The sequence below is a fragment of the Delphinapterus leucas genome, chromosome 11, assembly GCF_059928025.1.
Source record: "Delphinapterus leucas isolate spDelLeu-1000000601 "Yukka" chromosome 11, BTC_Dleu_Yukka2, whole genome shotgun sequence".
Lineage (NCBI taxonomy): Eukaryota > Metazoa > Chordata > Mammalia > Artiodactyla > Monodontidae > Delphinapterus > Delphinapterus leucas.
Window position 1 is genome coordinate 37632344 of NC_143139.1, and position 27036 is coordinate 37659379.

Consider the following 27036-nt stretch of genomic DNA (forward strand, 5'->3'; position numbering starts at 1 on the left):
CAGGAAAGAGGAAGCCCTGAGCCATCTCCCCGAGCAGGCTGAGGCCACAGGGCCATGCCCTCCAGCTGGCTGAGGCTTCTGCTCACACCCAAGCCCTCCGACGGAAGTACCATCTCTCTCCTGATAGGACGAGAGTGACCCAGCAGATCGGCAGGTGGCCAAGAGGAACTCCCAACGGCCTTCTTCTCCTCTGAGCACGGGTGACAGTGTGGCATGCCCCCGACCTCTCTTTCTTCCTCCTGGACTAAGCCCTGATGGGACAGGACAATAAGGAAATCGTCCTTGCATGACCCTGTGAGTATGCATCCCTCATCACCAGACTCGGCCACAAGGTAAAGGACTTACCCCAGGCTGGTGAGCTGGGTCCTGGCCCCTGGCCATCAACGATACATCGCCTGTTCTTAAGACATCCACTGAGAGAACTTATTCAGACAAAACATTTGGGGTTTTTTTCGACTTAGGACTTTCCCACTTAAAGAAATAAGAAGCTTCTCATCTAGTTTTGTTTGACAGCCTCAGCAGACGACAGGCAAAGTTTGCAGATTTTTCTTAGGCTACTTCCTCCTAAAATTTGTCTGTGGTTAATCACGCTCTGCAAGAGACAGTTTCTCCTTCAGCCTGGGGGCTAACATTCTGTGACTCCACCGTATGTCCGGGACTTCTGAGCCTGCCGTCACCAGACACAACCCCGAAACCCAAACAGTAACACTTTAGGTAATGGACTTGGGGAAGTCAGCTTAGTGCCAAGCTTCGTTCCCCAGAAGTCGTAAGTCAAGACAGGCTGCCTGAGTTGGCCACAATATTTTAATTTCCATTTCCATCACCTTTCTTTTTTTTTTAACTTTTAAGTTTATATTGGAGTATAGTTGATTAACAGCATGGTGATAGTTCTAGGTGTACAGCAAAGCGATTCAGTTATACGTATACATGCATCTATTCTTTTTCAAATTCTTTTCCCATTTAGGTTGTTACATAATATTGAGCAGAGTTCCCTGTGCTGTACAGAAGGTCCTTGTTGGTTATCCATCTTAAATATAGCAGCATATACATGTCGATCCCAGACTCCCGAACTATCCCTTCCCCCAACCCTTCCCTCCATAACCGTAAGTTTGTTACATCTGTGAGTCTGTTTCTGTTTTGTAAATAAGTTCATTTATGTCATTTCTTTTTAGATTCTGAAAATAAGCAATATCACATAATATTTCTCTTTCTCTCTCTGACTTACTTCATTGAGTATGACAATCTCTATGTCCATCCATCTTGCCGCAAATGGCATTATTTTGTTCTTTTTAATGGCTGAGTAATATTCTATTGCGTATATGTGCCACATCTTCTTTATCCATTCCTCTGTCGATGTACATTTAGGTTGCTTCCATGTCCTGGCTATTGTAAACAGTGCTGCAATGAACACTAGGGTGCACGTATCCTTTCAGATCACGTTTTTCTCTGGATATATGCCCAGGAATGGGATTGCAGGATCATACGGTAGCTCTATTCTTAGTTTTTGAAGGAACCTCCATACTGTTCTCCATAGTGGTTGTATCAATGTACATTCCCACCAACAGTGCAGGAGGGTTCCCTTTTCTCCACACCCTCTCCAGCATTTGTTGTTTGTGGATTTCCATCACCTTTCTTGATGTGACACCACTATAGGCATGTAAGTGGTGAGGTGCCCAGTACTGAGGGTGGGCAGAGAGCAGGGACAGGGGGAGTTGGCTGGCTCTGGACCTTGCTACTTCCTAGCTGACTGGCCTGGGGCAAGCCCTGACCTAAGAAATCCCTTCCCTCATTTCATCTTCCTCCTGGAGACAGGAACACTAACCCGGCATGGTGGTTTGAAAGGTAACAACTAATGGACACCTAATGCCTGGATGGAAATTAGACTCCCAATAAATGGTGGCAATAATTATTATTGCTGACTTTGTGAAAAGAGTTAAAACAAAGTGCTCAGAATAGTATACTCAATAAGTGTTTGCTATTATGTATTCTTGTGATCTAAAGGAACCCAGATGCCTTGTCACTTTGGGATCTGCAGGCCTCACTGAGGTAATGCTATGTATTTGGCTAACATGCCTGATTAAGAAAAGGCAGAAGGTTTGATATTTTCAGAAAATTTTTGATACGATTTAGCAGGTTAAATTTAGCCTATGAAAGGGAAGTGAAATTGTATGATCTGCGTCTTAGGAAGAACAAAGACTGCAGGTCAGAGAATGAGGTGGAGGAAGAAAACCATATACATGGGAAGATAAATTAAGAAGCCACAGCAGGACTGCAGGTCTGAGCTGAGGTCAAGACTGTAGGGAGAGAAGGGGACTTATCCAGCAGTGGTTCAGCATGTAGAATCTACTCTACTCCAGGTGGATGAAGGCAAGGGAGGAATCACAGATGACCTTGTAATTTCTGTCGTGTGGCAATTAAGTAAATGTTGGCTTCACTTACTGAGAAGAAGAACAAGCTTGCGGAATAGGCTCATTAGTTTAGAACTGATTTTAAATTGGATCTTTGCGTAGTTGCAGAGTTTATTCAACCAGCAACAAAGAGACATTTCTTTCTTCTTAGGAATTTTTGTCATGTATTTTAAAACTACTCCGTGATTTAACTAGCATGCATCTCCAAGAATAAATGCATATATGGAACATAACACAACGTTTTTTGTTCTGATACCAGTATATCAGGTGACTGATCAACAATTATGCAACACTTAGAAATCATGACTAAGAAAATAGAATATCAACATATTATTCAAAGATTTACAGTCTTAGGTTAATTAAACTGGTGAACACTATATTAAGAGAAGTGGAAGTAATTTGTAGTCCTCCATCTTCATTTTTTTTAATGTATTTCAGAGATTCAACAACAAAATGTGTTAAGGAAAGGAATGTCCTAAAGGAGAAAGAAAGGAAAGCAATAAGAAATAGCCAATAACATTATTTTTGTAAATAATAATTTGGAAAAATATTTAAAAGCCTACTATTTTACTGGTAGAATGGAATAGTGATACACATTTGATTTGTAAAACAAATGATGCCATTTGGGGCAATCATTATCTTTATAAAGCAAATGTCCTTCTGAAGAGGGTCTGACCAGAAGCCACTTTTCACAATGCTATTTTCAATCATATTCATATCTTCAGTAAGATTTTTCAAATCCTTTTTCAGTGATAGAAGTGATGCCCTAACATAAGGCTGTAACTGCACTTCCAACATTGAATTACAGTAATCTGCTTCTGTGTTTCTCCCTGACTGACTGGGAACTCTTGAACACAAAGACTGTATCTTACTCAGCCTCGTACCCGTACCCTGGTGTCAGGCACTGTGCCTGGCTCTGGAAGCACTCAGTGAGATTTACCTAACGAAAAAAGAAAGGAAGAGTAGCATGCATCAAAAATATTAAGCAATTTCTACCTTCCAGGACAAGACAACTTCAAGTTCAGGAATTCTACAGTAAATAATGTTTAAAATATTAGAACTTTTCTCTATAAATGTGGTATGACCAAGTTTCAGATAGCTTTGAAAATAAAGGAAATTATTGCATCCATAATCCTCCCATGCAAATAGATGAAGGGTTAGCATTCTGGTTTTAGCAAAGAATAATGCTACCACTGTTAGAATTAATGTATAATGCCACTTAAAAGCATGTATTTAAAAAAAAATACACCCAGTTTTATTTTATTGAAGTAGAGTTGATTTTAAATGTTGTGATAATTTCTGCTGTACTGCAGAGGGATTCAGTTATATATATATATATATATATATATATATATATATATATATATATATATATACATTCTTTTTCATACTCTTCCATTACGGTTTATCACAGGACATTGAATATAGCTCCCTGTGCTATACAGTAGGTCCTTGTTGTTTTTCCATTTTATATATAATAGTTTGCATCTGCTAACCCCAAACTCCCAATCCATCCCTCCCCCTCCCTCCCTCCCCCCTGCAGCCACAAGCCTGCTCTCTACGTCTGTGAGTCTGTTTCTATTTAATAGATAAGTTCATTTGTGTCATATTTTAGATTCCACATATAAATGATATATGATATTTGTCTTTGTCTGACTTATTTCACTTAGTATGATAATCTCTAGGTCCATCCACGTTGCTGCAAATGGCATTATTTCATTCTTTTTTATGGCTGAGTAATATTCCATTGTACACATGTACGACATCTTCTTTATCCATTCATCTGTCGGTGGACATTTAGGTTGTTTCCATGTCTTGGCTATTGTGAATAGTGCTGCTATGAACATTGGGGTTCTTGTATCTTTTTGAATTATAGTTTTGTCCAGATATATGCCCAGGAGTGGGATTGCTGGATCATATGGTAGCTCTATTTTTAGTTTTTTAAGGAGCCTCCATACTGTTTTCCGTAGTGGCTGCACCAACTTACATTCCCAAAATACCCATATTTTTAAAAACTGACAGTGTTGTGAATAGCCCCCTCCAATATGACAAGCTGAAAAGTAAAAGGCATTTTAAAGAGAAGATTTTCAAACACAGATCATGAATGTAAAAGGTAAAGGGAGATTCTTTGCCAGCTTTTCTTGGTGAGAGAAAAATGATGCTCCTAGCGTTTTGCAGGTCTAGGAGGGAGCCTCTTTGCTTGCATAGTTTATGCCAACATGGATTGTGTATAGGAAATTTGTTGTCACTAATAAATAACTAAGTCAACTGACCCTTACATAAAACATCTCAAAAAGAGTGTCTTCAAGCACTGGCCTGGGGTTGGACAAAGCTGTGTTCTTACAGATATGGTGAGCAGGTGAATTTTAGAGAACTGGATGTTCGATGTTATTCAGCCTGAAAAAAGAAGGAAATCCTGTCACCTACATCAACATGGATAAACCTTGGGGATATTATATTAAGTGAAATGAGCCAGACACAAAAAGACAAATACTTGTGATTCCACTTCTGTGAGATGTCTATAGCAGCCAAATTCACAGGAACAGAAAAGTAGAATGGTGGTTCCCAGGGGGTGTGGAGACCAGCAAAAGGAGAGTTATTGTTTAATGGATAGAGTTTTTCAGATTTGTAAGATGAAATGGTCTGTTTCACAAAAGTGCAAATATACTTAACAGTGCTGAACTGCACACTTGCAAATGGTTAAGATGGTAATAAGAGAGAGAGAGAGACTGGAATCAGAAAACTAAGCAAGTAGTCTGGAGTCTTCTAATAAAATGTAATATTATTTAGAGATGAGGGACATTGCTAAATAATTCAGGGCCCTATTCTCCTAGGGTATTAAATTACTCTTTGTGAAAAAGGTTCACAAGCTTTTATTTTTCCTGATTTTCCTGAAATTCATGAACCGTGGCTCTGGGACTATGGGACCAAGATTTAGGAGGCCTGGTCCTTGGTCCAAGCTCAGCAGTTAGCCATTGAAAGTCTATTTTTATGCTGCTAAATTACTAAGATAATTTAGTAATTATTTTATATTACTAAAGCATAGATGTATGTATACTAACTCCTAGAATAAATTGAACATTGACCAAGTGCCAAGCACTCTGCTTAGCATTTGGCCTGTTCAATCTCCACAAGTGGAATTGGACCAGAGAGCTTAAGTAACTTTCCCAAAGTCACTCAGCTTGTGCATTACAAACTTCGGACTCTGAACTCATTTCTTCTGCCTGCAAAGGCCGTGCTCGGAACCATGAAACTACACTGGAGCAGAATAGGGAAGTCACATGAAACATAAAAATTCTAAGAAAGTTTGCAGAAAAGTTAAAGCAATCCTGACAGAATGAGGTCTCTATAAATTCCGTTCCTCTGAAATTGAGTTATTTGTAGTGAAGTGGATGGACCTAGAGTCAGTCATACAGAGTGAAGTAAGTCAGAAAAAGAAAAACAAATACTATATGCTAACACATATATATGGAATCTAAAAAAAAAGAAAAGAAAAAAAAGTAGTTCTGATGAACCTAGGGTCAGGACGGGAATAAAGACGCAGACGTAGAGAATGGACTTGAGGACACGGGGAGGGGGAAGGGTAAGCTGGGACGAAGTGAGAGAGTGGCGTGGACATATATACACTACCAAATGTCAAATAGATAGCTAGTGGGAAGCAGCCGCATAGCACAGGGAGATCAGCTCGGTGCTTTGTGACCACCTAGAGGGGTGGGATAGGGAGGGTGGGAGGGAGACGCAAGAGGGAGGAGATATGTGGATATATGTATACATATAGCTGATTCACTTTGTTATAAAGCAGAAACTAACACACCATTGTAAAGCAATTATACTCCAATAAAGATGTTTAAAAAATTTAATAAATAAATAAATTCCGTTCCTCTCATTCCATCCACCCTGGTGAAACCACAACCTGGGCTCTTGCCAGCCTGTAACCTCCCAAACTCTAGCAGCTCTAGCCTTGTTCCTCTACAACACAGAAGTTTGCATATACCGAATTAGTGCAGAATTGAGTCCGGTTACTAAATTCAGCTCATGAGAAGTTTTGATCCAGTCTCAAAGTTCTTTTTTTTTTAGATTTTTTTCTTTTTATTTATGTATTTTTTATTTACTTTTGGCTGCTGTGCACGGGCTTTCTCTAGCTGTGGCGAGCAGGGGCTACTCTTCGTTGTGGTGTGCAGGATTCTCATTGCGGTGGCCTCTCTTGTTGCGGAGCACGGCCTCTAGGCGCACAGGTTTCAGTAGTTGTGGAGCGCGGGCTCAGTGGTTTTGGCGCACGGGCTTAGCTGCTCTGCGGCATGTGGGATCTTCCCAGACCAGGGCTTGAACCCGTGTCCCCTGCATTGGCAGGTGGATTCTTAATCATTGCGCCACCAGGGAAGCCCTCAAAATTCTTAATATACTCTCATAGAAGACTTTGTGCCCCCAAAGAAACAAATTATTCATATGTGCTTGAAAGTGCTAAATGCAAATGCTTTGAAGAGAAAGTCATACAAGCAAAGAAAACACATATTTTTTGTGATTTGCCAAATTTGGTCCTCTTTTTAAGGTAACCAGGCATTGATTTGAACACAAACACACACCAGCTGGCTGAAATAAGTGCATTTATAAGTAAATATTTAGTGGGCCGATTTCTGGCCCGCTTGAAACACTCAGTTCCAAGAAGATAAGAAAAATAAGTGTTCCTTAAAATAGAAAATGTGGCTATAATGATAATGGCTCATAGAAAGATAAGTCTAAATTAATCTGTGGCTGGAACTATTAAAAAGTTGTTAATATTAAAGGAACCATCATTTCTGCCCTTATATTCAGAATACTTTTTCACTAAATTATATTTCACTTTTGTGAGTTTGCTTTTAAATAAATCATGGTTTAAAATAAATTATAAAATTCTAATGGCACATTAACATAATAGAAACTGAAAGGCAAAACCGCAATCCGACCAAATACCATTCTTGCCCACTCTGCACCTGCACCCACATGGCTGAAACCAGACTAGAGAAAACCAACCACCCCTGCTGGGCATCCTCAGTCGAAATAAGGGCTCCCAGCCTTAAGTGGGCCTCCATATTGTTGAGTAATGGCAGCCTCCTGATCTCCCAGATGACTATTTCATACCTTCTTCTCTATCCTCAAACCTCTAATCCCACCTTCCCCAGGTTCACTCTCAACTGGTGACCTGGACCTTGCTGCCTATTTCACTGAGAAAAGAGCCATCAGGAAAACCCCAGCCTGCTGTCACCTCCACATCGTGCGTCTTCCCTGGCATTTCTCTGGTTGAACTGTCCACGCTCCTACCCAAGGCCAAGCCCTCCACCTGGGCACTAGAGCCCATCCCTTTCGCCAACTCAAGGGCATGGCTCCAGAATTCGCCCCATTCCTCCTGCAGCATCTGTTTTTCCCTGTTTACTGAATCATTCCTGTAAGCATCCAAACACGCTACCATTGTTCCCCATCTTAAACGAAACAAAAACTCTCTTATCACCACTTCCCCTGCAGCTGACTTCTCTCTCTTGGCTTCCCTTTAGAGTAAAACTCCTCTCGAGGGGGGCACTGCCTCCAATTCTCCTCCCATTGTCTCTTAACCCGCAGTTTTCCCCACCACTCTGTCTGGGTTCCCAATGTCCTGCCAATGACCAAACATCCCACTTGACTTATCAGCTATCTCTGACTCAGACCATCCCTCCTTGGAGTCCTCCCTCGACATGTGTTTTTCTCTTGGCTCCTGGGACCTCACACATTCTTCTTCCTGCTTCACCGACTCTTCCTTCTCAGTCCCTTTCCAGGTTGCTTCTCCTCTTCCTGACCTCCCAGGTGTGGAGCGCCCCAGGGCTCAATTCTCAGACAGCTTTTCTTCTCTAGCTTCACCGTCTCCATTGGCAACAGCGTCCAAACCCAAACCAAACTGCTATCTCCAGCCTGGTCCCCTCCCCTCAGCTCCAGATCCCCATTCCACAAATGACTATGGACGCATAAAAGGAATCTTGAACAGAACAAGCCCTCCACCCCCAAACCTGTTTCTCCCAAAGTTTCTCCAGCTCAGTAACTTCATCCAGTAACTTCATCCCTCCTGTTGCTCAGGCCAAGAGCCATGGAGCTAGCCATTGTCTTCCCTCCTTTTCTCACACCCCATCTAATCTCCACAGGCAAATCCTACCACCTCTATTTTCAAAATATATCCAGAATCTGACCCTTTCTCATTCCTTGGCTAATGTCATTCCGGCTTAAGGCTCAACTCCTGCCTTACTCAGTAACCTCCTAATTGGTCCCCCTCCTTCCCCTCTTACCCCAGACAGTCTAGACTAAAGTGGTGCTGATCTTCTGCTCAAACCCTGCACAACGGCTCCGAAAATAAAAGCCCAAGTCCTTTCAATGACCTTGATCTGCCTCCCTTTTTCCCTGAGTGTGTCTCCCGTGTCCCCCTCCCTCGTTCACTCAGTCTAGTCACGCTCGCCTACTTGTTCTCTCTGCTTGGAGCTTTCTCCCCACAGATTTCCACGTGGTTTGCTCCCTTACCTCCCTCTGGATACTGTTGGTCCCCTCTGTCTTCTGGTTCTCAGCTGGGTCTCTGTAACAAAAGACAGATTAACAGGAGAAAAGCTACAAAGTAGCCTTCCAAAGGAAATGAAGACCTAAAGGAAGGTTCAGCCTGAGTGTTTTCACACTGGGTGTGATGAAGGTTGATGGGACAAAGGGTAAGAGCTAAGGGCGGAGAACAGAGGGAACTTAACAAGGCCAGTTTGTTGGAATTCCTCTCAGAGTCCCTTTGTCTTCAGAGATAAGGATGCTCCTTTCTTATGAGTATAGAGAGGGCCCCTCCCACACAGGGTCTTAGGACCTGCTTCAGGGGGCATCAGAGAGTCCTTCCAGTACCTGCTGTTTCTCACATTCTTTCAGCTTAAAATATTTAGTATGTTGAGGTGCTGTATTCTAGGGTACAGTGTTATGAACCCTGTCGCCACACCATTTAAAATTCCAACCCACAGTCCCTACGTCCTCCCCATGCAGCAATCATGTTCCTCTTTTCTTTTATATAACATATTATTCTACTTACTTTTTAATTGTCTGCTTCCCCTCAGCCCAAATGTCAACTATATAAGGGCAAGGTGTTTTTTTTTTTTCCATGTTATTCACAGCGATATCCCTAGCACCTCTAATACTGCCTACCACGATTATTTTGAATGAATGAGTGAAAGAATAAATGAGCCATGGTTAATGATATAGATATATTTTATTATACACCACCGTGTACCTGGTTCTTGTGTGTTTTTCTCGTTTAATCTTTGCATCTCTGTAGTGCTTATTTCTATCCCTGTTTCGCAGATGAGAAAATCAGAGTCACAGAGGAGTTAATTGACTACCAAAGACATGCAGCTACAAGTGACAGAATCAGGTTTCAAACCCAAGTCTGTTTGGCCCCAAAGCCAGTGATCTGACAGTTCACTTTATTTCACAGCATTATAGCTCTGGCTCCAATCCTCACCGTCAACAGACATGCAGTCACCAAATCACAAATCAAGATCGGGGTTTCTGTGGGCTTCCCTGGTGGTGCAGTGGTTGAGAGTCCGCCTGCCGACGCAGGGGACACGGGTTCGTGCCTCCGTCCGGGAGGATCCCACATGAGGCGGAGCGGCTGTGCCCGTGAGCCATGGCCGCTGAGCCTGTGCATCCGGAGCCTGTGCTCCGCAACGGGAGAGGCCACAACACTGAGAGGCCCGCGTACCGCAAAAAAAAAAAAAAAAAAAAGATCAGGGTTTCTGAGTGGTCCCCAGATGGGATAGCACACCACAGGGACAGCGGTCCACCTCCCTTTACAGGCTGTTGTGAGTCTTGAGTTTTTTGAAAACATTTGAGTGTTTGGAACATTCTGGGTGATCAGTTTACCAAAGATCAGTTTCTGCAGTTTAACATTGGTTCTAAGTGATGCTCATATTCTTTCCAAACAACTGCCTTCAATGAAAAGGGAAGTTGACTCTTTCAGAAAGAAGAAAGAGAATAAAATATTTCAGAGAGATATAGGATATCTGTATAGAATATTTCTGGTAGAATAGACAAGAAGCTGATGACAGTATTGTTTCTAGAAAGAAAAATGAGGGATTAGGGAACAAGAAAGGGAGGGGGACTTACTTCTCTCTCATATACCAGTTGTACCTTCTGAAGTTTTGTGCCATGTGCATTAAATAGCTTCTAGAAATAAGAAAAATGTAAGAATCACAATGAGGGCAGTGTGCCCTGTCTGGCCTTCCCCGCCCCCCAACTCCCCAAGCCCCCAGAGGGCAGCGACGATGACTCCCTGCAGACGGAAGCACTCCATCCTATGATGATCACCGAGGGGATTTAAGTCACTTAAGCTCTCCCAGGGCCTCAGTTTCACCATCTACAAAGTGAAGATAATAATTAGAGCTTGGCTTACTTTATGTACTGGGATCTGTTGCGAGATAGCACATTCTAAGTGTAAAACATTATACATGGGTAGTTCTCATTATTTTTTAGGAAAAAGCCAGGTTTGGTGGATGAGAAAGGCAGCTCACTGAGCTACGGAACATGAAATGGGGCCAGGATAGCAATCATAACTGTCTCCATGTATCATAATAAGTTCTTGGAAGTAAGAAAATCGTTGGAAAATCTGTTGCTTGGTCTCAAAAATATTCATTTTAAATTTAAAGAGTACAAGCAAGATTATCATTTGCATTATTACAGCTCCTCTATTCTCTGGTCTTAGGATAATTATGTGAATTTTAGTCATCCTCTAAATTGTTCTTTTATTCTCACAAAGTACACACTAGCTGGAATTTAGAGAACTGGAAAGATCTGCAACTCATTTATAGAATTGCAAGAATCAAATAATGGCAAGTTTTCAAATTATGTCATAGATTACTCTGAATTTTAAAATACTAAAGTTAGATTTGCAACTCATTTATAGAATTGCTAGAATCAAATAAATGGCACATTTTCAAAGTGATGTCACAGACTACTCTGAATTTTAAAATACTAAAGTTATCAGCTGGGTTCTAGATGCAGCCCTGCCTTGAGACACAATAATGATTGTATTAAAACTCATGGAAAAACTGTGAAATAATTTGATTTGTGGCTATAGATAAGAGGATCAAAACAATGGGTAATGTGTAGGATTAATTTTTAAGCCATACATTGAGCAGTCAGTGAAGTAAACTGGTATTTTTCAAAAAAAGACAACTGCGTTGCTTTATCGGCCAGTTTACCTAAAACATAGCATTAAATACAAAAACAATGTAGGCATGAAGGGCATGTATTTCAGGACCATTTTGGAATCTGTTACTCTTGTTCATTAGGTATTTTATACCATTTAATGTAGTGGAGACACATTCTATCCTAAAATGTTTGACACACCTCTAGAGGGTTCGCCATTTGGGGAGAACTTTTAAAACTTCATTTTCTCTTTTTTTATGATTTATTTCCTCCGTCCCTTTTGTCTTGGTATCTGTAGGGGATGTGATATGATTTTCCTCCTCTTCCAAATCAGGTCCTTCCAAAACAAAACAAAGCTCTGAGCTTATCTAATCAATCAGAGGACCACTTCCCTTTTCCCCCTCCGTCACCTGCTGGTTTCAAATGGAGCGGGAGAGAAGGCGTCCTGGCTCTGCCACTTTCTGTGTTTACCTGAGGCCTGTGGCTGAGGCCCCTTGCTTTCTGCAGCTGTGTAATGGTCTATTCTTCCGCTCACAGTGCGTGGGAGGAGCAAGGGAAGTGATCTGAAAGTGGTTTGTAAACTGTAATGCCCCACACAAAAGTGCAAGATTATGACTTTAAAAAATTAATTAGAAAAGGGAGCAATCTTCCTCTCATCATTTCCTGTGTCTCTCTCCTCACTTCTTCCTCCCGGCCCCTCGCTGTCTCTCCTTCCTTCCCCCGCTCTAATAGCTTTCCCAGCTGCGAACAAACCACACAAGTAAGGGTAACAAGAGCCCAGGGTCTGAACCGTTAGAACGAAACCAGGCAAGAGTCAATACGCATTACACCCAAATTACTGAGAAATATGAAATGAAGACTAGCTCAGAGCCAAATTCCAGGAAGATGCTGTATTTTGATTTACTTACCACTTTGTGTTTTTGTATTTGCCCAGTTCTTAAAGCTTCGGTTATTAGTCTTCCACTTCGTAATGCAAGAAAGTAAATGCTGACTCGTGTCATTTGCCCCAGATGCCTCCAGAAATGGCCTCTTCTCCCCAGACGCTGGCTCACAAACGGAGCAGCACCCAGAGGTGAACTTATCTGCCTTGCAGCCCAGGCTCTGGGCTCTCCAACCTGACACGTCAACCTCCAGCTGAGAAAGGAGTCTGTCTAGGAAAAGAACTAGAATCAACTGAGAGGCACAGTTTTTAATCACCAGTTACTTTAATGAGTAAGTACTTTCCAGTTTTTCCATTTTATTTTAAGCATTAATTTTGCATTTCTGACCAGCCTTTTTCGGGATCCTCATTTCTTGGGCATTTTGTATAGGAAGAAATCACCATCCTAGCCCAGTCCATCGTACCCCCACTTAACTGAAGAGCCCTAGAGAGACAACCATTATTATTGTAATATTATTTTGTAATAAGGATTTATGACTGATAAGCTACTAAATCTCTAAAAGGAGTAGCAAGGAGACAGCCAGCTGTGAACTGGAGAAAGGAGGTGACACGTCTATTGTCTGTGTAATCTTGTATGTTGTGGTTGACCACAACAGCTTGGCATCAGTTATGACTCCCAGATCCACCTTTTATAAAATGGATGACCTTGGTCAATGACTCAATCTTTTAATTTTCGAAGGTGTAAAATGGAGAGAATAAAGTACCAATTTCATACGGGTCTTAAGAGGAATAAATACTGAACATACTGTCGGAGTGGGTACTAAATAACGTGACTAAGTAACAAGTTAACTTAGTAAATAATAAGCTAGATTTCATTGGAAAGCTCCCTTAACTGCTAAATCCCATCCCCCAAATTGCTGAGCTGACTCTGAATAACAACAATTAACATCGTGGAGTTTACAGAGCATTTCCTTTCATTTCCACAATTAACCCTGAGGTAGGCAGTGCTGTTAGCTTAGTTTTGTTACTGAGGGATAAGGGAGAAGCTGAGAGCTCTCCTGAGCATGTGGCAGGAAGAAACTCTTCGGTCCCAACTCAGGTCTCAAGGGAGGAAAGCACGACTTGGGAAAGGCCTGGCGTCAGAAGTGAGCCGGTGCCTTCAGTTCTCCAGCCTAGATTCTCATTTCCTCAGCCCCCTCCCCTCCTGCACTTCATCCCTCCTCCTGTTCCCAGCCTTGGGCTTGAAACTGGGGAAATCTTTGACATACGTACACTAATACGTATAAAATAGATAACTAATAAGAACCTGCTGTATAGCACAGGGAACTCCACTTCGCTATGCAGTAGAAAGTTACACAACATTGTAAAACAACGATACCCCAGTAAAAAACAAAATTAAAAAAAATGCTTTCTGAAAGTAAGAACAAAACCTTTTCATGGCCCAGAAAAACATAAAAATTAAAAAAAAAAAGAAACTGGGGAAATGTACACGGAAAGCAGTGAGAACCCAGGGCTTCCAGATCCCTCTACCAAAGAGAGGTGCTAGGCAGCAGGGCAGACAGAGACTGGCTCTGAGAATCCTATTTTTCCATTCAAGAGCTTTGTTCGCCATTGAAACACTATTGCACCTAGTATCTCAATACTATGTAATATTAATAATAATACCCACAGCAATAATAAAATAATATTCATTTTAAAAGCTCTTCTGGGCAATCTCCCTAGAGAAACATAGGGACCATCTCTTCCATTTCACGGTTGAACACACAGAGGTAAAGTCAGCACTGGCAGTGGCAGAAACCCTCAGCCTGCTGACTCAGCCTAGGGTTCGCACGGCTGGTTAAATGGGCTTTTGTGGCCATTCCTGAAGACAGAATTTTCAGGATCCAACCTGTTAATCACTTGAAAGCAGTTTGGTCATTATTAGCGCCACCCACGCTCTTTTCAGTCGTGGAAACTTTTACTCAGCCACTGAACCTAGAGTAGTTAGAATCTAGAGTAGGCAACGTAAGAACAGAAAAGTTTGAAACATTAATGTAGCTTTAGGGCAGCACTGACTTTCCCACTGACCCACTCAGAAGAAGAGCTGACAATCAGTGACGGAAACAACTAGGTTGATTTCGTAACTGCCTTGTTTTCACATGGAAAAATTGAAAGCTGTGCACACGGCATTGCTTTGTTTTGTTTTACGACAGAGAATAAAAAGGAAAATTACATGCAAATTTTTTTCCTAGGTAAGATTATTTTTTCCTCTTGATTTCAATAAATCTGTATAGCTGAGGTTAAAAGCCTGGGCTCTGGAGCCATATGTCCTCCTAAAGAAGCAAAACAAAATCTTAAGCTAATCTAATCCATCAGTAGATTCACTGTCCATAAGGGACAGGTGCTGCCTCTTCCTACTAGCTGTACAACCTTGGATGATTGACATAACTTCTCCAAGCCTCACTTTACTCACCCATAAAATGGAGATAATAATAGTTTCTACTTCACTAGGTCATGAGAATAGAATAGGCCTTGCACAGGGTAAATGCTCAATGGATAATAACCATTGGTCCGTGAGGGGTACAAAGATGGGTGAGACCTATTTCTGCCCCCCAGGACTGGGATGTACTGGGGTAGAAATACACATGGACAGGTAATTATAGAACAAAACAGAACCAAGTGCTAAATAGAGGCATCTGTCAGAGGAAGGGGAGATTTTTCTGTCTGGGAAACTAGGAAAGGCTCTCAGACAGAATTGTACTCTAAACTGGGTCTTAAAGAAGGAACAGAATTTCAAAAGGAGAAGGGGTTAGGGAACGCTCAATGCTGAGTCACGGAGCAAACATGAAGAGGTAAGAAAAAGCCCTCTGGGTATACGCAAGCTCTATAATTCATCCACAGGCTTTGGAGAGATGCACAGAAGGAATGATCATACCCTAGGTTAAAAAACAAAGTTTATAAATGCAAAACGTTGTAGTTATGCTAGCGTATCAGATGAAAGTGAAGATATGAAATTGAGAAATATGAGAAAACACGTATACAATAAAAACTCTCCCATTTTAGAGAGTATTTCCATCAAAATAAGACACACTTCCTTAAGGATTAAGAGAAATGTATGGGAAGTAGAAAATTTAACCGTAAAATCTAAAACAGAGGTGAAATTGATTCCTGTGCTCAGCCTCCTAAAATATATTGCAACGTTCTCCTCCCTAAAGTGTATTTTCAAAAATTACATCTTATTTTTTTATTGCCAAGAAATAGTTGAACCGGTCTATATCCAGGCTGTCACTGAAGGATTTTGATGTTTTACGAACAGTGACAATGGCCACAGCCATGAAAAATAAAAATGACTTGACCCAAGCGTTTTAGAAGCAGAGTTTGTTTCCACCTAGTTATCCCGAGCCAGTGTTGCAAGCATAAATTATAGAGCAGCTCTCCGAAAATGCACAGCAAAATATGCCATCATTCCCACGGATGATCGACATTTACCTTTAGGAAGATTGTTCAAAGGTCACAAGAGAATTATGTTAGGAATTCAGCCACAGTTTGATGGGAGGATAATGGCATCTAGAGAATTTAGAAGTGATAAGAAGCCCACGCAGACTAAGTCACTCCTTGCCCCCCCCCACCCCCACTTGGAACTCACCTGAACTCACCTTATTCTACTCACCAGAATATGTCAGGCACTCAGGAGACAAGTTTGGGCTAGCTAAATTTACTGAGCACTTAAAAATATGGTAGACCTCATGTTAAGGACTTTACATGTGTTCATTTAACCCTCACTTCTTAAGAAATCTATAGTAGTATTCCTGTTTTATAGGTAAAAATTCTGAAGTGTTACTCTACCCAGGGTCTCAGAGGCTAGTAAGTGGTGGAGCAGGATATAAACCCAGAGGGCTGACTCGAGGGCCCACCCCCTCAGTCTCTGTGATTTATGGCCTCAATTCGGAGTCATCTGCATACAAATAGTAATTGATATGGGGACTGTATCATTTGTTTCCTTCCCAAATGGGACATTTAGGGGGAGGGTCGCTATTAACGATTATGCTGGGAAAGCAGACGTAAACCAGAAAAGCTGGGGCAATTAGGAGTGTTTGTTCACCTTACGGATGGACGCCAAGAGCGTGGATGAATCCACCAAAGGAAAGAACGTTGAAGAAAAGAAGAAAGGAGCCAATGAGTGGGCCTTGAGAAAGACCGACGTTTGGGGATGGCCAGAGGAAGAGAAACTCACACAGGATACCGGGGGAGGTGAGACAGGAGACCAGGGTGTCAGAGTCTCCGGCAGAGTCGTGGAAGGGAGTCACCATCGTTGCCCCAGCCCCAAGGAGCTAGGAATGCTACAGATGTGATAACGACCGAGAAGTAGTCGCTGAAAGGAGCAACAAGGAAATCGCTGGGGATTTACTGACAAACGTTTCGCTTTGGTGGAGTTGGAAGCCAAAATCAAGTAAAAGGAGGAGTGAGTGGGAGGTGAGGACCCAGACACAGCCAGTTCAAACAACTTTGCAAAAAGTGGCCTTGAAGGGGAAGCAAAAGATAGGACTGTCTTGGAGGTGGAGTCAGACGTTTCCTTTCTTTTTTAAAGCAAGAAACTAGAATGTGTTTAAGGTTTAAAGAAAGGAGTCAGCCCCAGGAGATTGAAGGAAACATAGAAAGCACAATTCTCTCCTCTCCGGGGGACCTCCTGGAGCAAAGTGCCTGAGGATGTAGGAGGACCAGCCACCTGAGCTGAGGGATCACCTTTACACCTGAGGAGGTACAGCTCTGCCCCTTTGGGAGGGAGGAACGGGGAGCTGTGGGTTTGAAGTTTGAGGGAGGCAACCAGAGCGAGCTGCCTTCTGCCGGCTCAGCATTCTTCCCACAGGGAGGGGTTGCTGTGCGGGGGGTTTAAAGGTGCCTAATGCACGTCGGCACTGGCCTAGACCTCTGATGGACGCTGACCTTGATCTCTTTTCATCTTCACTATTATTGAGTGACATGGGGGATATTACCCCTGTTTGACACCAGAAAAAAACCGTGGCTCAGGGCAGTGGGCAGGCAAGAGCGCACGGCTGTTCAAGGCCAGACTCCACATCTGACTATGTCGTCTCCTCGAAGTGAAAGCCAGGTCACTGCCTTCCAGTATCTTTCATTCCTGTTAGAGGAGTAACAGGTAGGGAGTTAGCAAATGTAGGGTTTTTTTGTTGTGTTTGGCCTCACCACGTGGCTTTTGGGATTTTGTAGTTCCCCGAGCAGGGACCAAACCCTGCCCTTGGCAGTGAGAGCTTGGAGTCCTAACCACTGGACCGCCAGGGAATTCCCACAAGTGTAGTTTAAATAATGGTTTGAGACCAGAATGTGGAAGTTCGTCATAGGCTGTACGTGATTGAAATCATATTTTGTTTATATGAATTGCTTTGATTTTTTTACTTTAGGAGGTCCTTTTGTAAAACACAAGGTTTTTGTTTGTTTGTTTGGTTGGTTGGTTTTTTTTAATGAGGCTCTTTGGATAAAGGCTCCATAGTTTATCTTTGTTTTTATAGAAGTTACCTGCATATCAGGTATTATGAACCCGCACTTCATTCATAAAGGATGTCCCCTGCGTTTCTTTGTATAATCCATAAGAAATTTTTATATTGGACTATTACTATGCGGAAAATATGCTGCCTTAAGGATTTTTAAACTTGCTAATTTTCAACTTCTTCAAATGTGTGAAATTCTTCTGTTGATACTTTGTTACAAAAGAATCACAAATTAAGACTGGTCTGGTGAGGATGGTATGGATACAAACGGAATTATGTCCACAGTGATTCCTGCCTCCACAAGGAAAACTTGTGGTTACATTAATCTAAATTTTCAAAGATCGTTAATCTAAATTCAATTTTCTATTTATGCCACATGTTTCTGAGATTTTAGCTGTGGTGTATAAGAACTAACTGAATAACCAAGTGAGATATATAGGCCATATGACATATGTGTTGGGATGGGGCAGAGAAACCATGAGAGTTGTTGCGGGATGGGAGCCAAACTTGCAGAATGACACCTGTCACAGCCCCAGGTATACACGGTGTTTTCTAAATTTTTACTGAATTAATGGGCTGCAGAGCTGAGGCCTATATTATAGGTGAGGGGTGTGGGATTAAAATCGGTCTTTCCAATGGCTAATATTTGGAAATCATCTTTCTATTGCTTTATGTATCACGGTATCTCACAGTACTTTCATGCATCTTTAAAAATGTCTCCTAAAACCACTTTTTAAAATAATAGGCCTGCATTATTTTCCCATTTTTGTGTTTACAGAGGAGTAGAATGTTAACTGACTTGCCCCAAATCGAAAGGTCAATCTCTTGAGAATCCCCACCTGCAGAAAAGAGAGGTTTGCTTTCCTAACGAGAAGTTTGAATCTTTTGCTTTTCTCTTTTCTTTGGAAACTTTACATGATACGCAATTTAATTTTTGACCAGTTTAAATTCCACATAGAATACTAAACAAATACCGAGAACTGGTAAGCTGTATAGGTGAGTTCACGAAAAATCATTTTCTTATTTGTAACATCTATTCCATTAACGTTTAAGGGGATCTTGGATAGTTCAAACATAGATCTGATCACCAAAAATGCAGTTAGAAGGAAATAAAGTATTTATATTCCTAATACAGTGGTTGCATTAAGACGGTTAGTCATATGCAAGAAACTTCTAAACTAGTTAGAAGTACTTCCTACAACTAATCAAAACAACGTCCTAATTGTTAGTGATTACCTCTGTGATTTAAGACTTCTTTGCAGGGTCTCCACAGTAACTGGCCTCTATATCTTTGCCACTCTTCCTTTAACTAAAGATATTAGGAAAAGAAAAAAACTAACCTAATTTCTACAACACATTGATTAACGAAGAACAATGCTATGTGTTTGGTTTGCGATAGTTATAAAGCAATAGTCAGTGATTTACAAGTGATGGTTTATGAAGCTATTAAAAAGGCAATTATCCCCAAATGGAAATCTAAGCAAGATGCCTAAACGTAATTTATTATAGTAGTAGCCATTATTAATGTATATTTCTGTCAGAGCTTTAGCCAAAGCCCAAATTTTACTTTGAAAACAGAAAAACATGGAACTACTTATAATTATGATTTAAGGAATCATCATAAAGCTCTTTTAAAAATCGATTTTAATTTGAGGCTGGAGTCACAGATTGCCTTGGATCATCCGCCTATCTCCTCCCTCCCCTTTGACTCTTCCTACTGGCTTTGATATTTCATTTACATACATCAGTTCTAGCTGTTAGCTCCTTTGATATTTGTCTGTGTCCATTTTCTTACCCCTCCTCTTGAGAGAAGAGACTGCCTTTTTATACCTACTCCTTGCACCTAGCACAATATCTAGTTCTCAATGAATTCCTTAATGAATGAATGAATGCGTCAGTTGATCTATAAAATAGCTACCAAAACTAATAAGTTTTGCAAATTTGAAGCAAAGAAAAACTCTTAAGCCAAAAAGATCACTGATCTGACTGTTTTCAAATCCCTTTTTTGTTTCATTTTTATAAATAAAAGCTTTGAAAATGGAACTTACCAACTTTTTTTTTTTTCCAGACCAGAGAAGATTCAGCTCTCCAAATTATTCTTCACTCACACTTCTGAAAAAAATCACTTTGTTTTTATTAGGTTTTGTTTTTAATGCTTGGCATCTTAGTTTTTAAATGATTTTTTTCCCCACAGTTATAGTCCTGAGGATGTCTGATTTGTTAATTCTGTTGTGACAGGAAGTTTATCAAGAATTTCATGAATTTCCTTTCAGTTTCAGCTTCTAACTGGAATGCTTCTTTCCAGTCATTTCCCCCTCCCTTCTTGCCTACAGTCCAATCTGCGTGTTGCATTGCAGAAGAACAATAAGAAATTCTTAGGCGGGCATTTTTGCCCAGTTTTGGCTCCAAGCCCTTGGAACACCATCTGGGTGGATTAGGTTCACTGGTCAGGATATAGGGCAGCCAGAATTTCTCAAACACTGTGAGACTCTGAAATCTGTAGAAGTTTGTTTTGGTTATTCTAAAATCCAGGTCTTTTAATTTTTGCATGTCTCTTGCTTGAGATCAAGGTATGGGATGAGACATATCTATATCCTCACTTGACCCCCCCCAACCCCCTAAGTACGCATGGACCCCTCTCCCTAGCAGGCAGAGTAAAGGATTACCTGCCTGTGCTTAAAGGCACACTGAAACACTCTTCTCCCATCTTGCCCCCAAATATTTCCCTGACATGAGCCAAGCTTTTGGATTCAGACTCACCTGCAGGGGTTCTGCTCTAAGGGGTGTCTCCTACAGGGACAGGCTTTGCCATCAGTAGTTTTAAATCTTAGCTCCATCACATGAAGCTCCTTCCCTATAACATGGAAAGAATAAGAACCTTCTCACAAATCAGATAACATTTACAAAGCACTTGGCATCTGGTAGCTGTCCAATAAATGTTAATTTTGCTTTATTCAAAATCTTTCACTTGCTTCTTCTCATTTTATCTTCACAGAACCCTGCTAGACAAACGGCACAAATATTGTAACCCCCTTTTACAGACGATTAACCGGGTGTTCTGAAACTTGCTCAATGAATTATTATTGATTATAATATTTATAATTATATATATAATAATATATTATATTATATAATAATATAATATTATATATAATATATATTATATATAATTATAATTATGACTATTAGAAATAGTCATTCATCCTGACTATTTGTCAGGGCATTGTTCTAACCACTTTATATTTAATCTTCAGATCAAATCTCTGAAGTGGGTGCTAAAAGTCCCATTTTACAGATGAGGAAAATTAAGGCAGAGAAAGGCTAAATAAGTTGTCCAGGGATAAAGAACTAGCAAAAAGAAGAGCTGAGATTCAAACCCAGATAGTGTGGCTCTAAAAGCAATGCTCTTCACCAGTATATTTAAGAGCCTCCGTTTTCCACAGCTTTTAAGTAGCGGATTTGACTCACATTGTGAGTTCAGATCTAGGGACTTCATACTCAGAGAAGGAATGCATTGGGCCATGTAAACACAGTACCACTGAAGGAGAGAGCGCTGGGTTATCACATCTGCCAGCCTAGGGGAGGGAACTCCAGTGGAAGGGGATGATGTCCTCTACTCTAGGACAGGGGTCCACAACCCCCAGGCTGTGGACTGGTACAGGTCCGAGGCCTGTTAGGAACAGGACCACACAGCAGGAGGTGAGTGACAGGTGAGTGAGCGAAGCTTCATCTGCTGCTCCCCCCGTCGCTTCCCATTGCTCGCATTACCGCCTGTGCCATATCCCCACCCCCGCCCCATCCATGGAAAAATTGTTGTCCATGAAACCAGTCCCTGGTGCCAAAAAAGGTTGGGGACCGCTGCTCTAGGGGACTAGAACAGAATATGACAAGAGTCCAGCCCAGAGAGGGCACATATAGCTGGGGTGGCACAGGAGCCCTGAAAACACTGGGAAAGGTTTTCCCCTTCACTTTGCACTTTGGAGACTTGGGTCTAGGGTAGAGTAATCCTGTTCACAAAGACCCCTGAAAGTCCACTGCACCTGCTCATTCTATTTTCATGGCACTTAGCACTTTCAACTTTTTATTACAGTTATCAATGAATATATCTGATCTGCTCCTGAAGGGCGAGACCAGGTTTTATTCATTTTTATATGCTCCATGTGGAGCATTTAGTCAGTGCTTAGTGTAAGTTGGATGAATAAATGAATATAAACTAGTGAACATGCCTGAGCCCCAAGGGGATCTGGAGTTTGCTTAATTATGTTTTATTTTGTTGTACCACAATGAGCAAAATCCTAGTTTTAAGCTTTTTATCTGATAGCAAAAACATTTAAATGAAGATTCATATAAGCCAATATTTTAAACTGTTCTCTTAGTGGAGCACTTATGTACTCCATCCATCTTCATGTTTTTATTTTTGTACTCATACCCATTTAAAACCACAAATAGTAGAGCTTTAAAAAACCAGATGTGTAATTTAATAATAGCTATCCACCACACCTATTAAAATGTTTACTAATGCATGAAAGCCTACGAATATCAAGCCACAGCAGATTTTAACAGCTTCTGTGTAAGTGTGTGAAGTGGATGCCATGTTCCTCCCCATGTGAGATTTGCCAGTAGTATTTTAGTGTGTTTCCACCTTTTATTCATTAGTGGATATGGCTGTAAATGGCAGCTTGAAATAAACTCGATCTGAAGTTCTGAAGACAAGTTTCACAACTTCTGACGTTTTATTCAGTGTAACTGGGGAAGAAAAATCTTTTCCTCTACACTTTTAGGTTCAGTGTCTGGGGCCCTGTGAATAAAACTAACAAAAGATAGATTAACAGGAGAAAAGGCACACAATTTTTGTTAATATTTATGTGCAAAAAAGTTCACAGAAAAGGAATGAAACTCAAAGAAGCGGTGAAACTTGGGCTTATATACTATTTGGGTTTTTTTTTTTTGTTACGCGGGCCTCTCACTGCTGTGGCCTCTCACTGCTGTGGTCTCTCCCGTTGCGGATCACAGGCTGTGGACGTGCAGGCTCAGCGGCCATGGCTCACGGGACCAGCCGCTCCGCGGCATGTGGGATCTTCCCCGACCAGGGAACGAACCCGTGTCCCCTGCATCGGCAGGCAGACTCTCAACCACTGCGCCACCAGGGAAGCCCGGGCTTATGTACCATTTTAACAAAGAACAAAGGGTATGAGTTTCAAGGGATGATAAATTGTGGGGAAGGGATTTATGGGGGTACTAATGGAAAATAAGGGCTCTTTTAGTAAGGTTTGTTTATGCAGACTCATCTCGGGGTTGACAATTCACTGCCTTCTTCCTTGGCTCTTCTCTCCTTGCTGGGGGAAAGGGCACCTTCCTCAAAAGGAAATTTATGCCGTGCTTTTAGGTTCATAGTGGGAGGGCAGAAAACTCTTCCTGTCATCTATTGATTCTCAGTGGCCTTTAGCTAAAATATTTCTTATGCCAAAGCATCTTTGGGGGTGGCATAATCTGACCTTCAAATGAAACACTAAGAATATTACAGCTGAAACACACGTGAATTATTTCCAATTTTATTTATTTCTTACAAGTCCCATTAATAAGAAACAGTTGCTCGCTTGTAAAAGAAATCTGTTTTTAATAATACCTGGCATATGTGCTCTTCCTTTCTGCGGCCTGTTGCATTTCATTAAATTCCTTTTAAGTTATTAAAATTGATTTAAGACTATATAAAGTATATTTACAAAAAGGGGAGGGGGAGGCAAGTCACCCATCCTACTGTCCTATTAAAAACTGGTTTTTGCCTATTTTCTTTCAGTGTGATCTATGCATATCTATTTTATACCATTTCAGGGAAATGGGGCACACATATGGTAACTTCCTCAACTTAACAGTATATATCACACTCTCCATGTTCTTGCTTGATATAATCCTCAGTATTTAACAGCTGCAAAATTTGCCTAACCATTCTCCAGTTGTCAGACTTCTGGGCGGCCTCCAGGCCGGTAGTGGGGTATCTTGCGGTGGTTGTACCTCCAGCCCGGGAGGGCAGGGCCCCCACCCCCACCCCCACCCCCCCCGCCAGGTGGAACCTGGGTTTCCTGGGTGTTCAGAGTTACGTCTCAGGCAGAAACTGCGTGCAGGCCAACCAGGGCTTCTGGCTCCAGGCTCCCTTCCTTCCGGGCTGAGGGTAGCGGAGCCCCGCCCCTGCAGGTGCCCCAGGCTAAAGTTCCATCCCCGTCCCCGGGCCCTCCCAAACCGTCCTGCCCGAGGTGGACCCTTCCCATATGCTCTCTCCTTCTGTCCTAGCCATCCGCAGAGCCACCGAGTGAAAGGAAGGAGCTAGGCGGCGCGTCCCGGGCGTCATGGTCCACCTGCTCGCCTCCGAAGTGCGGCAGCTACTTCACAACAAGTTCGTGGTCATCCTGGGGGACTCGGTCCAGAGGGCCGTGTACAAGGACCTGGTGCTCCTGCTGCAGAAGGACTGCCTGCTCACACTCAGCCAGCTCAAGGCCAAGGGAGAGTACAGCTTCGAGCAGGACGAGCTGGTGCAGGGGGGCAAACAGGGCCGCATGCATAACGGCACCCACTACCGCGAGGTGCGCCAGTTCTGCTCCGGCCAGCACCTGGTGCGCTTCTACTTCCTGACGCGCGTGTACTCCGACTACCTGGAAGCCATCCTGGAGGAGCTGCATTCGGGTGAGCACGACCCGGACCTGGTCATCATGAACTCCTGCCTCTGGGACCTCACCAGGTACGGGGAGGACTCCTGGCCGAACTACCTGCAGAACCTGGAGAGCCTGTTTGGGCGCCTGCGCCAGGTGCTGCCCGAGTCGTGCCTCCTGGTTTGGAACACGGCCATGCCCGTGGGCAACAACATCAATAGCGGCTTCCTCCCGCCCGAGCTCCGACCCGCGGCCTCCACACTGAAAACCAACGTGATTGAGGCCAACTTCTACAGCTCTGCCGAGGCCCAAAAGCACGGCTTCGATGTGCTGGACTTGCACTTCCACTTCCGCCGCCACACAGGGAAGTACCTGCAGCCCGACGGGGTGCACTGGAACGAGCGAGCGCATCGGCATCTCTCCCAGCTTCTGCTGGCCCACGTGGCCGACGCCTGGGGGGTGGAGCTGCCCCAGCGTGACCCAGTGGGCAAGTGCATCAAGGATGGCCCCGCGAGGGCAGGACCTGGCAGGAGACTTGAGAGGCAGCTCCCAGCCTGCAGAGATCAACCGGCCTTCCCTCCTCCTCACCGACCCTTGCCTCTGCCTGGGTGCTGCCCCCTGCTCCCCACGCCATCTCCCCGCCCACCCCAGTTCCCACTCCTGCCCCCAAAACCCCTTCCCATCCCCCTTCAGCAGGTGACACCCCCGTTCCTTGTCTGTCCCCAAGATGCCGATTTTTCTTCAGACCATCCTTTCCAATCGGATCAGTTCTCCTTGAACCATTTCCATTCAGATATTCTCCCATCTACCCAGACAGAATTTGCCTTCGATGGTGACTTTATGTTTAGCCCCCAGCCACCTAGGCTCCCCTTCCCCCAACCCTGTTATCAGCAGCGGGCCCCTGTGGTCCATAGGGGTTTTCCCCGGTATTGTCCCCGTGGCCCCTACTTGCCCTGGAGAGGGCGGCCCAGAAATTCCAAGAGAAGGGCCCCAGCCTATAGAGAGCCAAGGCCTCAATAGACTGACTTGGGTGTCTTCCTCCTCATGCACATGGACTGGACAGATCGCCCGACTCTCCCCAGGAAGACTGACCTTGTTAACTGAAGCCTTTGGTCCATTGCTGTTATCAATAATGGCAGGGAAGGGCAGTCTGACCTATTCTTGCTGGCTGTCGCCTCTCACTGCTCTCTGCGAGGGGGAACCAGGCATCATTCCTGCCTCCCCACTGCCTATTCTCTTTGTCTTTTTGTAAATATAAAATTGAAATTAACAAGTTGTTTCATAAAAGTCGTTGTGGGTTTTGTGAGTCTGTATTTAATGGTGCCTCTCCCTTCCATTGAACACTTAGCTTCATAAGAGCAGGGACAGTATCTGCTGTAGAGTTACGGCCTCTTGATAAACTACTCAAAATGGAATTTCTCTAAAGGGTTTCCATAAAATGGATCTGATTCCTTACAAATAAATAAAAGAACTTTAACTTTTTGTGGTGATATTTTCCAGAGATTCTCGAAGAATCATGGAATTTTAGAGCTGAGAAAACTAAAAACATAAAATTTAACTAACATTTACAAACAGGGAATCTGAAGTCAAGAGGTGAGTGACTTGTTCTAGGTCACACAGAAAAATCACTCCTCCACTAGTCTTTCACAGTTTATACTAGTATCAGTTTATATTAACTTTCAAACTTGATTTATACTGCAACAAACCAGGAAGGGAAGTTTACCAAGCATGGTCTTTCTATGGAAGTGATGATGAAAAACCCTTATAGCTCCATAACCAGAGGTTTATTGGTTATGTAAACTAGAGTGAATGGCATGCTTATGACCTTATGATTTCTTTAATAGTCTTGAGTTTGGGGCTTGAGAAAATTAAGTTGCACTCAATGACAATATGAATCATCATAGAGTAAAACTAGGAGTTGGAAGGGACCACCCAGTGCACAAATCCCTTCCTTGTAAATTGGACAGGTGGACACCACCATCTCTTCTCTGTTTTGTAAGAATGTTAACATCATTGAGATTAAATGTTAGGCCCTTTGTCACACTAGACTAGTGAAATGTTAATGCCTAGATAAAACAGTCAAAATAAGGCATGACTAAAATTGTCCAGATAACAGGGTTTTTCATTGAATTGATTTGACTGTTTTACAGGTCCTCAATTGGACCATCCCTAACGTTGGCAATGAGGGTAAGGAAATGTTATTCCGCAAAAATGGAATCCATGAAATCACAAGACATGGATGAGATCAGCTATTTACAGAAGAAATACGCGGAAACTTTTAATCCACTAAAACACCGTAAGAAAATAGGGCCTTTATCTTACTTATCTTTGGGTCTGAAACCCTAGCACAATGTCTGGAACTTAGTAAGTACTGAATAATATTTCTTGAATGAATCCGTGAGTGAATGATGAGGTGGAGTATGTGTTCCTGGTGAGACTACATGAGATGAGGT

The 27036-nt window shown here is 42.5% G+C and overlaps 1 protein-coding gene and 1 long non-coding RNA gene across 7 annotated transcripts; one reads left to right on the plus strand and one right to left on the minus strand.

The window, feature by feature from the left end:
• Positions 1-148: 148 nt before the first annotated feature.
• PCED1B (PC-esterase domain containing 1B) lies at positions 149-25873 on the plus strand. 6 transcript variants are annotated; one of them, XM_089920590.1, is made up of 3 exons: positions 149-294; positions 12587-12788; positions 24228-25873. In XM_089920590.1, exon 3 carries the CDS (start codon positions 24284-24286, stop codon positions 25601-25603), a length of 1320 nt encoding a protein of 439 aa, XP_089776716.1. In that variant the 5' UTR covers positions 149-294; positions 12587-12788; positions 24228-24283; the 3' UTR covers positions 25604-25873. The 6 variants fall into 6 exon arrangements, with proteins under 6 accessions (XP_089776716.1, XP_030618974.1, XP_089776717.1 ...); XM_089920591.1 differs by lacking the exons at positions 149-294; positions 12587-12788 and adding exons at positions 13863-17194; positions 22953-23127; XM_030763114.2 differs by lacking the exon at positions 149-294 and having other exon boundaries at positions 11551-12788.
• On the minus strand, positions 5159-12973 carry LOC111174079 (uncharacterized). The gene is made up of 4 exons (XR_002644363.2): positions 12485-12973; positions 10536-10785; positions 8925-8976; positions 5159-6746 (listed from the first exon to the last, which is right to left on the minus strand). It is a non-coding gene; the product is annotated as an uncharacterized LOC111174079 (long non-coding RNA).
• Positions 25874-27036: the final 1163 nt, after the last annotated feature.

What these genes read in the sequence shown, in the direction of transcription:
- PCED1B (XM_089920590.1), top strand. Translation starts at nt 24,284, where the DNA reads ATGGTCCACCTGCTCGCCTCCGAAGTGCGGCAGCTACTTCACAACAAG.